At 46.0% G+C, this 12921-nt stretch overlaps 2 protein-coding genes across 2 annotated transcripts; both read left to right on the top strand.

The window, feature by feature from the left end:
• Nucleotides 1-3891: 3891 nt before the first annotated feature.
• Nucleotides 3892-8581, top strand: LOC144935352 (interferon-induced protein 44-like). The gene is made up of 7 exons (XM_078861911.1): nt 3892-4399; nt 4763-4811; nt 4985-5183; nt 5630-5782; nt 6167-6338; nt 7455-7555; nt 8393-8581. The coding sequence occupies exons 1-7, from the start codon at nt 3892-3894 to the stop codon at nt 8579-8581; spliced, it is 1371 nt and encodes a 456-aa protein (XP_078718037.1).
• Nucleotides 8582-10136: 1555 nt separating this feature from the next.
• On the top strand, nt 10137-12375 carry C1D (C1D nuclear receptor corepressor). The gene is made up of 5 exons (XM_078861912.1): nt 10137-10329; nt 10958-11024; nt 11590-11645; nt 11819-11942; nt 12057-12375. The coding sequence occupies exons 1-5, from the start codon at nt 10189-10191 to the stop codon at nt 12083-12085; spliced, it is 417 nt and encodes a 138-aa protein (XP_078718038.1). The 5' UTR covers nt 10137-10188; the 3' UTR covers nt 12086-12375.
• Nucleotides 12376-12921: the final 546 nt, after the last annotated feature.

Below are 12921 nucleotides of genomic sequence, written 5' to 3' on the forward strand. Positions count from 1 at the left end.
GTTGGTTTTGAGCTGCTGGACTGCTTCACCAATTCGTCCACCTGTCCAATGGAGTCAAAATGAGTCGAATCCACAGATGTCAAGTCAAGCCACCAGCTGTAGTCGGTAATGACATCCTTATTGCAAGTGATACACATTTGAATTCATAAATCACACCTTAGTAAATATCGTATGGGTGAGAACAAACATTTTCTGGACCACACAATGTTTTTTTATATTTTCATACCTCGGTATGCGACCGCTTTGGAATACGTCCAATTTGGTATACATCGTGTTTTGATGAGAAAAAAATGTCTTGGGATACAACGTCTTGCTTGGGATACGACGCGCTTGCTAGAACTTGTATGGGTCGGGATGAGTCACCGCGTACAGTACCCGCGTACACAATACTGTTACGACTCTAACAAGCCGTAATAGTATTGTGTGGAATGACCAGACAATGTCACACTTCAGGAACATTCTTAGAAGAAGGCAAAAATAAACTTGAATGGACAGGTTTTTAGTAAAACTCAAACCTGGTGAGCCTCAACAAGATCCAAGGCAAGAAAAGAGACAGAAAAGAGAAAAAAAACAATTTAATGTTCCTGAAGTTTTAATGGAAGGGGACTCATTCTAAAAGATAACATCTCCCCTTCCTCACCACCATCCTCGTAGGCTATCAACTCCTCTCACCAAGGTAAAGTGATGTTACATTTTATTTTTATTTCAATTTATTTTAATGTATGTATGCATTTTAATTTATGTATGCATTTTTGTAATAAGTAGTGTCTACATTATTTTATACAACCCTATTAATGTATAATATGCCATATAAAATACCATTTCTTATACTCTGGAGCCGATTATTTCCTTTCCCTTTATTTCTTATGGGAAAAATTCGTTTGGTATACGTCATTTACGGTGTAAGTCCTACCTTCTGGAACGAATTAACGCCGTATACCGAGGTACCACTACATGTAATGCTGAAGGCTTCGACGTGCATTACATCACTTTTACTAATTACAATTCCACCTGCGACTGCAGGGCAGAGCAATGCAACACATGGCCAATTGCTGCCCATCAACACGATTTAGCAGAGGTACCTAAGCACGACGATGCCTCATTGGTGTCTGCCCAGTGTCGTTAACACTCCTTTTGGACAGTACAGAGGCTGTCACTTTAAGGAGCTTTATCTTAATACCATGGGCCAGAATTTTAAATGAAATTGCAAAACATATCACCTTGGTGGTTTATGATGGAGATATCGTATGAAATGGAACTCATACCAGCACATGAAGCATGCATTTTCTTGCTGTAATATACGAAAAAATATTCCGTAAAACCTTATACTTGATTTGAAGCTTTCGTGAATGCAGGAATCCATACTCTGGTTCTTTCGGTAAAGTCACGCAGGTAGAAAACAATAGATCACGACGTTTCGATTTCGATCGCCACAAGCAATCGTCACCTGAAGACGATTGCTTGTGATTTATTTTATTTCTACCTACGTGACTTTACCGAAAGAACCAAAGAGAATACATATTTAATTAACATTTCTTGTGAATAGACTTTAGTGATGAGAATCTGTATAATCTAAGATATTTTAACCTGTATAATCTACAACTTCGATCAGTGAGATTGGCTACATACGGTGCGAAGAAGTTCAACATACATACAGTACATATAATATAATCTCAGAATCTTCTGCAGTGGTGTCAACATTGAGGTATCATCCCACCACCACATGGCTACCAGCACACAGCGGCCTCCTCGATCTGCCCTGACAGCATCCCACGACCTTAGCAGGTCTTCCTTGGTCGCCGGGAGCGTGGAAACTTCTCCAACGCAGTGACGGACATCTGTAGGATTTACATTTGCGTGCATCTATCGTGGTCTGCATCTGTAGAAGCTATAGCACTGGGAGTGAATTTGTATAATGTATACAGTTATGGCTAGAATTTACAATTGCACGAATCTATACTATTTAGTGCTATGAATAGGATAGTGGTCTAAATCTATACAACATGCAGCGGTGTGATTCTATATAAATCACAATATTCTGCGACAGTACAGCTAGTTTGTGTGTGAACGGCACTCTATGTAGTGTGATCCATAAAACCATCTCTTTTTTCTGGAAACGCTAGTTCAATACATTGGTGGATTTAAATCTCGGAGCATTATAACTTAGATTAAACCCAAGCGCGCACCTTTGTAATGACCGAAAATGTCCCGAAGCCAATGTGCAGCCTAACGGCTATTCAAAGATAAACCAATAAGCCAAGGGTCTCCGATTGGAGGAAAGAGGCCACCACAGGGATTGACCAGGAGGCAGACTTTTTAAGTGATTGGAGGAAAAGTTTTTAATGAGAATTTGCTGGAAACAAAGTGGATTCCCAGAGGCGACGGTTTGTAGCCGTGAGAGGCGAAGGACACAAGACACGGGATTGCCTCCGGGAAATAGTGAGGGGACGTTCGAGGAAGGGGGCCGGGGGATATATAAGGGGGGGAGAGCACGACGAGTGGAGAATTTCGGAGGAAAATAGAAGCTGGAAGCCAAGCACGAAGCCTCGGCTTCCTTATTGTGGAAGTCTTCAAATAAAAGTGGCTCTTAATATAACTTGTCGCGTCGTTACACCTGCTATGATGTGTGGCAGTGCGGAAAGTGCGAGCTTATGAAGCATTGATTCTGGATGAAAGAACTTTGCAGTGTGTGTCTACTGCCCAGTAAACACCGACATGGGCGGCTTTGGTTCCTCAACGCCGGATTATAAATTGTAACAGTGCAAGATATGAGATAAGTTGTGTAAATAGCTCGAGTTGTACGATAAAACGAATGAGTGTGGAGGCGTGGATTGTACCTGGTGGTTATAACGTCTTAAGATTGGACTGAGTGCAGACATCGCAAGCAGACAGACCTCGCGCCGGTACTGTGCCTCTTCTGCAAGATTCATTTGATTGTTGTCTATTTCTCACAAAGAGTATGTTCGTGCTTGATCCTGGTGTTCTCTATTGTATTTGACGGCCGCACTGCTCGTGTGAGAAGCGTGAAGTGTCGATTCTGCACTTGTACCATGTAAGGCAGCTGCCGTGGTGGAATGTCTCTGACTCAGTCGGTGTGGGTCACCACAGGAGGAGTGGGCAACTCTCAGCCTCTCCTGTGCTGCGTGGTACAGATTCGGGTCGTTAAATCGTGTTTACATTACCGATAAGTGCATGAAAAACCCTGGCTGTCGCCTGATGAAGCTAGTTGTAATTACTGGCGAAACGTCGTACTCAGATTGTAAATGTTGTGGCTTGGCTCTCCAACACACCGGTGTGCTGTACTAGTATACTACACTATACACTACACTATACACTACACTACTATACACTACACTACTACACACTACTATACACTACACTATACACTAGTGCTGTACTAGTATACTACACTATACACTATTATATACACTACACTATAGACTAGTGCTGTACTAGTGACGAATTGGCACGTTCTGTTTACGTGACAACCCTTACTAGTTGGCTGTGTCGGGTGGGTGGCGAGTTTAATGACATTTATATATTTATGCGAACTAACCAAAAAAAACTCGATTATGGATGATATTGGTCGTGTTAAACAGTTATAGCCAGTTTGGGCCTTTACAGGGGAAATATTAATGGAGTTATGGACAAGAATCATACGTTATTACGATGTCAAATTGGTTGACAACCAGATAACTTTGGACGTGTTGTTGCTTGTGCAGAGCCATGAACACGAGGTCTGCCAGTTTATTGACTACACATGTGCAGAGTGCGTGGTGATTCTTTTTCTGGAACGAAACTCGTTTCATGGGCACATGAGGATGCAGTGACGGACCGTGTGTTCCACTCCTGTGACCAGTGAGAGAGCAGGTGACCCCAACCGCAGCAGCCATGGCTCAAGTGCACGGGCTGGCGTACCTGCAGCAGAGGAAGCTAGCAACCTTGCTGGGATTCCCACACTCATCTCTGCGCAGGCTCTACCAGGGCAGCGTGGATGGGTTCACTGCCAGCGCTTTCCACGCCAAGTGCAACGGCCAAGGCCCCACCGTCACGGTCGCCTACAACTCCAAAGGCTTTATATTCGGCGGCTATTGCTCCCAGTCTTTAACATCGCGGGGAAGTTACATTGATGACAAACTCGCTTGCTTGTTTCGCTTGGAGGAACCAGACAACTCGGCCACATTCGTTGCTAAAATCAAATCATCCAGCAGTGCATTCTATGACGCCTCATCATATGGGCCCACTTTTGGTGGTGGTCATGACATGCATTTTCTGCCCACTGATGGCTCAAGTAAACTTACTTTCACCGCCAACATAGGCAGTTCTTATGACGCAACCAATGAGAACATATTCGGCACTGATAAAACCCTACAAGAGCTGGAGGTCTACATCTTAGAAGGTAATTTGTGTTTATGGTCTCTGCAATTTTTCTATAATTTCATTTTGTCAAACGTAATTAAATGAATTTCGCACCGTTTTGTTTGCTCCGGATATTGTACCACTAAATGTCTTTTCATGAGATCAACTCTCGGTGTCTGCAAAAGTGGCCCACTCTGAGCTGACCACAGGTACCAAGTGTACGTTTAGGAAAAAGAGCAAGGGGTTGTGTATCATAAGGCTGCAACTTTGGTTTCCATGGGCTGTAAATAATAATTTCTTACACGCGTGATGTTTTGCAAACTTAAGAGTGTATCAGATACCCATAACTGTTGCACTCTTGTTCGTCTAATCAACATTTTTTAACAAAGAGCTGTGTTTCCAGAAATGAAGCTCTTGCCGGACCCATGGCGCAGCGTTGAATGGACAATCGAGTAGGTCTACCACGCTGCACAGCCGTCGCCGTCTCCACCACACATACAACTAAACTCGGTTACTATTTTTCCAAGCACGACTTGGGCCGAAGATCTCAAAAATGCTAACTGAGCACCTTGACGTGCATTTCGACACCCCGAGTAATGAGCTGCCAATATATTTCCGTGTCCAGGACGCGAGAGCATTTGTTGAAAGACATTCGTGGGTACGTGCCAGTCGACTGCGAGACTCACCCACGCATACTGCTGCTGGGCCACGTGGGCTCGGGGAAGTCAAGCTTTGTAAACTCCATCGATGCGGTCTTCTCTGGACATGTGTCGAGTCGCGCCATCGCGGGGACCCGGGAAAAGGAGTCCAGCTTCACCACCGTGGTAACGACGGCACCCCGAAGATGGACGTGGGAATGAGCACGTGTCTCTTGCCAGGGTACCTGTAATTTCTCGAAGCACGCAGCTTCCTCGTAATAATGTGCATACAACCTGATTCTAGGCTGAGTGAGACCTTCAAGCTGCAAATGCATCATTGGAAAGAACCAGAGTACATTGGGTTGTATGACTATTGCCCTCTCTTACTTTCCCAGACGAGTAGTAGCAGTAACTAGAAGCCACGCGTAGAACATGGCCGCACCATTCGGGCCACGTTTGTAAACAGCTCATTGCCCTCATACGGAGCCTACATGGCCTCTGAGGAGCCATGCTTCATGCGTCACGGCTCCACAACAACAAGAACGAAACAAAACCTTGGTCACATTAAACACACTTCACACTGCATGAGCACCATGTGCTGGAGTGTGCTATTTTCTACATGTGTGTGACAGTTTCGCAGTTACAAATTGAGAAAGAAGAGTGGACGCAAGTTCTTCCCTATTCATCTCTGCGACACCATGGGCATCGACAAGGATCTTGGGGATGGCATAAACCCAGAGGACATCGTGAGCGTGCTCCAAGGAAACGTGCCCAATTCCTACCAGGTGCCCCCTGCACACTCAACTGATACAGGCCACATGACATCACCAGTATTTGTGAATTCAATGTATGCAACTCACATTGGTGAACTCCCTGCGATTTCCATGTGAGAGATATATACAATTGGTACACCTATTGTATACCTCCCATTAGCACGGTTGGCTATGTACAGTATAAAAGAAGTTCAACATATATATCTAGATTACCAAAACTTTGCCGGCTGATACACGTCACTGTAACTCTCAAGTCTGGCAAGATGAGAGTTATCAATATCGGTCCCGTACTTCGTTAATGTATATTATGAGCACTGAGGATGATTAGATTAAAAAAAAAACCTACTTGTTTGTCTTGATCGCTACTAACCTCTCTTCCTGATATATGTTTGGCAGTTTAATCCACTGGCACCCATTAACCCCAGCCACCCCGCCTACGTGAAAGACCCGGCACTGTCGGCACGGACGCACTGCCTGGTGCTGGTGGTCGACGCTTGTAAGATGTCCCCGATGCCTGAAGGGCTGCTGGGCAAACTGCAGGACGCGCGCAACAAAGCCCATAACCTGGGTGCGTCCACACCCTTGTGTCACAGCAACATTGAGCATCGACACTCGCCCTCTGTAACCTCTGCTCTTTAAAATGACGAAAGTCATGGGATGTAGCCTAAAAACATGTATTGTGTTCTATAAAAACGGGTACTAAGCAGGTTGGTGAATCACCACACATGTGAAACTCCCTTCCCGTGGGTGTCGAGGTGCATACCCTGGTTCGCCAGGAGAAAGCAGTAAGTGGACTCATCTCTTATCTGTTTACATATATAAGGGTGATGGAGTTTTGCCCCCTCGTATGCGTGGGTTTTCTCCCACGTGTATAATTAACTCATTGTCAATTAGCTGAAACACCTTAGAATAATAACCCAATGTAGCAGGATTGTCCTGAGAAGAGGCCTACGACTCAGTGTGATTTTCCTGGATAAATAAGTAAATTATGATTACTCTGGACCAAGGGCATTTGTGAATTAAAGGTCACTTCATGTGTGCACCGGCGGATTCAGTCCTGCAGCTTAACGTGGCACCACAGGATAGATGGCACCCGGCACACAGCAGCCCAGAAGCACTGGGTGTGATGCCAGATACTGATGATAGGATTGGCCAAACATCCAAAAGCAGGTGTTCTGGATGAGTCCTTTGCTACAATTTCCATCACATGAGGTTGCCAGTGTCATTGGTAATCAATCATTCCCTGTCCAGGTAGCATTACTTGTAATCCAAAAGGACTCCACAGGGATGATAATGCACGGCGAATAAGGTTACCAGATCTATGGCAGATGTTTTCCCTTTATTTTAACGTGATTACACTAGTTACCACAAGTAAACAACTTGCTATTTAACATGAACAGGTACTCGTGGACTTTGCTATTAAACAATTGGCTACGTCGATTTCTAGCCTATACCTTCCCTTCACGAAGTGCTGTATTTCACAGCAGGTACGGCAACATGGCTTTGAATCTTCGTCAGCAGTCGCTATAGGTTGGCTCGTGAACACTTTATACTTGACCATTGTATATACTTGCAGATGATAAAAGTGACGACGATTGTGAACATAGTGCTGGTGACTCCCAATGCTCATGGTGATTTGGATGGCAAATGTGGTGAGGGTGATGACGATGGACTTCTTACCCAGGCGTTCCTCACGTCGTGCTTCTGACCAAAGTGGATGAAGCCTGCCCTCTGGTGGAGAGTGACGTAAACAACATTTACCTGAGTTGGTTCATCAAGGAAAAGGTGTTTATTCCTCAAGGCTTTGCCGTCTCACAGTCACGGGTTCCATTACTTCTTTCTAGCAACACTTTAATCATCAGCAGCCATGATCCACTGGTGGATAAGGCCTCCCGAAGCCGTCACCAGCCGCCATTATCCCACCACACAACAATGCACTAAAACTAAACTCAACTTTTATTTTACCAGGTACGGCCCACCCAGCTATACTGTATCGCTCTTTATCAGAAGCAACCTTCCACAAATGATAGCTCAACGAAGTGGTTTATGTGGAAATGTATAGCAGTGAAATACTCAGCACCATTCATTCTAGATACTCAACACAATGCTGACGAGTCAGTACAACGCTGACTTCGTGACTCAAGTCAACTCGGTGGATATTGTCCAATGTTGATCTCTTCTTCATTCAATGGAGGACACGTTTCCCTCTTTTCATAAAGCAGCATTCTTCGTTTTAGTCTATTGGCCTCTTTCCCCACCATTTCTTTCACAACTCCCTTCTTCGAGCTGTTACCTCTAACAATGTGCCGAATCCACATCTGCCTTTTATGGATTGTTCATCTTAGACTTCTGACCCTGCTCATGAACGTCTTCATTCAGATATTCTCTTTCTCCAACTGATTTTCTCCATTCGACACGACACCCACAACTCATGACTTCCCAGTCTTATGTTCCTGACCAAGTGCTGCACATAACAACTGCACTCCAACTTATTAATACTTTAAGTAAATGTTTCCCTCCACTTGTAATCAAGTTGCCAAATACATGTCACGAGTTTATTACATTGACAGATGTAGCCCACTAACCACCTGCCTGTCTCCCCCCCCCCCCTGCTTGCGGAAGGTGTACGAGATCGCCACGCGTCTGGGCATGCCCGTGTCGTCCGTGTTGCCCGTAAAGAACTACGCTGTGCAGGTTCAGCCAGACGCCTCCTCCGACCTCCTGCTGATCATGGCTCTACACCAGATGCTGCGCTTTGCAGATGATTACCTGCTGGACCAGGTCTTGTCTGACTCCAATGAAACGGAGTGATGCTCGCAGCACAAATACAATCTGTGTGCGTTGTGCCGGTACAGCAGGGCCATAGACTTGCCCTGCTTTATGCAGGCTAAATTCATAATACAGATCTTTTTTTTGGGTGGATAATAATTTCGCAATATATAAACCTTAAAAAATATATTATCAGATGCTACTTATGACACATGTGTGGTGTTCCAGGCCCAGTGAATGCTTCAAATTAGCAATAGCATTTATTGATTTAGACATTTATTATTTAGAATGTCAATGGGGAATTACTTGATTACTGGGACTCAGGTTGTGTGTGCTTTTGATATTCTTCGTGTTCGTGACCACAATTCCAAGTTCTCACAATCCATATTAGGCATGTTTTCCGCTGATATTGCTCTTACAATCGCAAAATCAATGTAAAGGTAATTTTGCGGTGAAAAACAAATTGCTGTGGAATGATTTGTGTGTTATAATCTGTAAACGTTTCTTATGTTTCCAAATAAAAATGATGTTGATTAAAACTGATTTACGGTGCAATGTGATACTTACTGTGCGTGGGGTGCCAACAAGGTTTAGGTTTTGAGGTCGCAGTTAGCGCTGCGCAACCAACCAGTCACGATTATTTTAACTGGTCCCGGGCCTCTCCTAAGTCGACTTAACTTTAAATGAGTACCTGGTGTGGTATGTAAAAATCACTCGGGAGACAAAGGCGGCTGGGTGTGGTGCTGGCCACCCACCCCCTCGTGTGCCGTGCCGGTCTTTATCGGTGCGCGCTCACAGCGCTTGCTCTAACAGCCTCTTCAGGCTACACGAGGGATCTGATTCTTGGTTTATGCGCGGTCCCACACTGGGCACGTTCACACCTGCACAGCCTCCTCGCATTCACCCTCAGGCAACACTCGTCCATCGCATCACGACCACGATTTAACATCAAACGCTTTCAGATGCGCTTCTGCGGCCGTCTGGAACGCCCTACTGGAGCTTTGCACTTTGAAATCTTATAGATTGAAAACTAATTTCTTAAAAACTGATTTTGCGTTTAGTTAGTTGTTCTTCCCCCCGCATTCACGATTGTCATGGTCAGCTACGTACGGTGCGAAAGAAGTTCCACAGTAATTAAAACATTCCCGAAAAGTCCAGTCCGCCCAAACGCCGCGTCTTGCCTGTCACGCAACGCGAGAGCGGCGAGGGCTCAGGGTGAGGGATGCTGAGGGTGCTGCTGGGCAACTTCTTTGTGTCTGACGGTTCGTGACCGAGGCTGGGGTGAGTGGATGCACTCTGGGGGTTTCCACGCGGCCCGCTCCGCTGTGCGGGCTGGGGAGGTCAGTGCAGTGTTGAGGGGGGATCGGGATCTGAGTCGGAGGAGCCGGGGGGAGCCCTCCCTCGCTCCCTGGGTTCTGCTGCAGGTGGCGGAGACGCCGCCGCCGCCAACGCTGCTGAGTGACGCTCCATGAAGGCTGCCCCCAGTCACCCTCCACGCCGCGACCGCAGCCCCGCGGGCCAATCGGTGCGCACGCCGTGCCCTGGGTCACGTGGGCTTCGGTCGTGGCGCCGATTGGTTTGGCGCACCCGGAAGCGCGGCCCGCACGTGTCCCGGGATCCACGTGCGGGAGGAAGCGAGAGAGGAGGCGATGGCGCCCGAGGAGCAGGAGGAGCAGGAGGTCCCAGCTGAGATCCGCGACTCGCTCCGCGCCTTCCAGGCGGCCGAGCGCGGAATCGAGGCGGCGCTCGAGCCGCTCATGTCGACCCCGCGCGTTGAACGGCAGAACACGGTGAGCGGCGCGGAGCCCGTGACGAGACCCGCGGGCCGCTCGTGCCGGGGTCTGGAGTCGTTCGTGCTGAGGTCTGGGTACATAAGTGATGAGGTCTGGGTCCATAAGTGATGAGGTCTGGGTCCATTTTCATTTGTGATGTGAACTGGGTTAATTCGTGGTGAGGCTTAGGTTGTATGATGACTATGATTTTTAATATTTTATTTTAACAGTTAAATGTTCAATATTTACAATGGTTTGATGTTAGGACAGGTATTCGTCAAGGCTGTATTTTGTCTACCACGTTTGATGTCACGATTGAATATTCAACAAAAACATGGACGAGGTTAGCCGAAAACCATGGAACCAAAACAGATGTGAGATGAATGTGTGTGACTTGGGAGTCTGCTGATGATGTCGGGTTGTTGGCTAGTAATGCCCACTCCTTCCTTGGTCTCACGGAAGACACGGTTTGGATGCGGCTATTAAATTATATATCGAGTTGGATAAAGTGCCCCCCCACTCTCAATGGCCAACACCCTTGCTCTGACGACGAGACAAATCAACGTTTATTGGGTCGACATGGCCCAAATATCCGTGGTCACACTTGGTAATGTTTGTTGACGAGTCCTGCTTTGTATATATTCAGCTGGATCCACTGGAGCAAGCCAAGCTGGACCTGATGTCTGCGTATACCCTCAACTCCATGTTCTGGAGTAAGTGCGTTGTGCGACACGGTGGAGGGGATGCTTAGAGAATGAATCCCCATGTCATGTTCTTATAGTAACTGTGCAGCACAGTCGGTCTTCTTTAACCACATGATGAACTAACTCCATTGAGACACATTGTCTCTTTTGCAAGGACAATCTGGGGTACATGAAGATAATCTAAGTACACAAGCAGTATGGTGCCGTTGGGTACGAGGCTGGCTCAGTGAAGGTGTTCATTACCACGTGTATTGAGAAGAATCCAGGAGGCTTTGCGTTTTCATTCCCACACTGCATTCACCTCGTGCGGTGAGCATGCACACCTGGGTAAGCCATTGATGTTTTTTTTCTTAATGTGAGACCAAATTTGAACAACTCGTCACTTTAAACATTTTGAGTGGCAAACTGGGGAAATTTTGTTGCAAGTCCTTTATAAAGTTGATGTAAATTTCATAGCATTTTCTACTGGCTCGAGGTAGCGGGTGCTCGAATAGGATTCGCAAGAATTTACTGTGTTTGTACTCATCTGCCGTGGCTGTCACAGTGTTGTTCTGATTGTTTATCTCCACACCAGTGTACCTGGTGTGCCAGGGCGTGAACCCTAAGATGCACCCCATCAAGCAGGAGATGGTGAGTTACCCACAGCTTACCCTGCCGCTCGCGGTCCTACACGTGATATTTTGTGCGATTTCCTTACTCGTAGCTACAGTCCTGGCCACTTTCCGAGCCGCCTCTGTTGACTGTATTCATGTGGATCACACGCACCCACCTTCCCGCTATGCCACCACTGGTGAAATGTGCAGGACCGAATCAAGACGCACATGCAGCGTTTAAAGGAGATCACCGATAGGAAGAAGATGGCGAAGCTGGACAAGGGCGTTGCATCCAGATTTGTCCGGAATGCGCTGTGGACAGCAGAGCCTGACAGTAAGATTTCGCCTCTCAGAGCTTCATATCTCCCTTGCCTCCACACAATATGCACACTGCATTGCTTGTGAGAGGGCGCGTGCCGGGTGTGACTGCTGTGTGCTGCTCCGGCAGGAGGTGCCACGGGCAAGGAGGCAGAGTGAACACTCGTATCGGTCTTGGGGAACATGACAAGGAAGACGGCACAGAACATGGGGAGCATGACAGATACCACCACAGCTGTCTTCCAGTGGACAAGTCGCAGTGCTGGATGTTGGTCTGAGAGAGATGCTTCCTCTGGTTCACCCTTAATTACTTTATTAATTTCCCCAAGTATATCATTGCATTTTTAGTGTTAGTATTTGTACTGTTTCACTTTGGAAGGCCTTTGTTAAACTATTTTATTTTGTTCAAGCGATTGTATTTACATTTTATTAAAACTCCTAAAACACAATACTCTGTGTCCTCCGAGTACCAGTATGCCAGACAGTACACAAACGCTTGTACACACTTCCACAATATTGTTTCAATGCTCAGAGTAGATATTTTATTGTTCGTCTTATCAGTCATACATTAATCTTGAAAGTTATGTCAATAGTACCAGAACATGAATTTATTTTCACATCATGGGTATCAGAGGTTACTCAAAGGGTTATTGAAGTAACTTTTTGTACAAAATTATCATGTTTGTCAATGTATGGTGTGAAAGAATTTAAACATGCATAAACTTTCTCAGTGTTCAGATTGGTCGATTTTAGAGCTTGTGGTGTAGTGGTTCGCACACTGCCACGAACTTAAGAGTTTGAACCATGGCCATGGTTCACATTAGTGGTGAGTGATATATCTGAACTGGTAATTTGAGCAATTTTCCATTTTGATTGATTTTCAGTCTCTGTGGTCTGACCTAGAATACTTGGCCAGGTTCATCTCGAACATAAATATCTCTCTTTAATCAACGTTTCCTGTCGTAAAACATTCTTCACCAAACAGCAGTACTGGA

This window comes from Lampetra fluviatilis, chromosome 13, assembly GCF_964198595.1.
Source record: "Lampetra fluviatilis chromosome 13, kcLamFluv1.1, whole genome shotgun sequence".
Classification (NCBI taxonomy): Eukaryota; Metazoa; Chordata; class Hyperoartia; order Petromyzontiformes; family Petromyzontidae; genus Lampetra; species Lampetra fluviatilis.

What these genes read in the sequence shown, in the direction of transcription:
- LOC144935352 (XM_078861911.1), top strand. Translation starts at nt 3,892, where the DNA reads ATGGCTCAAGTGCACGGGCTGGCGTACCTGCAGCAGAGGAAGCTAGCA. An exon ending in GGAGGTCTACATCTTAGAAG is followed by an intron (nt 4,400 to 4,762) that starts GTAATTTGTGTT and finishes CTGTGTTTCCAG; the next exon opens with AAATGAAGCTCTTGCCGGAC. An exon ending in AGTCCAGCTTCACCACCGTG is followed by an intron (nt 5,184 to 5,629) that starts GTAACGACGGCA and finishes TGTGTGTGACAG; the next exon opens with TTTCGCAGTTACAAATTGAG.
- C1D (XM_078861912.1), top strand. Translation starts at nt 10,189, where the DNA reads ATGGCGCCCGAGGAGCAGGAGGAGCAGGAGGTCCCAGCTGAGATCCGC. An exon ending in CCTCAACTCCATGTTCTGGA is followed by an intron (nt 11,025 to 11,589) that starts GTAAGTGCGTTG and finishes TCTCCACACCAG; the next exon opens with TGTACCTGGTGTGCCAGGGC. An exon ending in ACCCCATCAAGCAGGAGATG is followed by an intron (nt 11,646 to 11,818) that starts GTGAGTTACCCA and finishes TGAAATGTGCAG; the next exon opens with GACCGAATCAAGACGCACAT.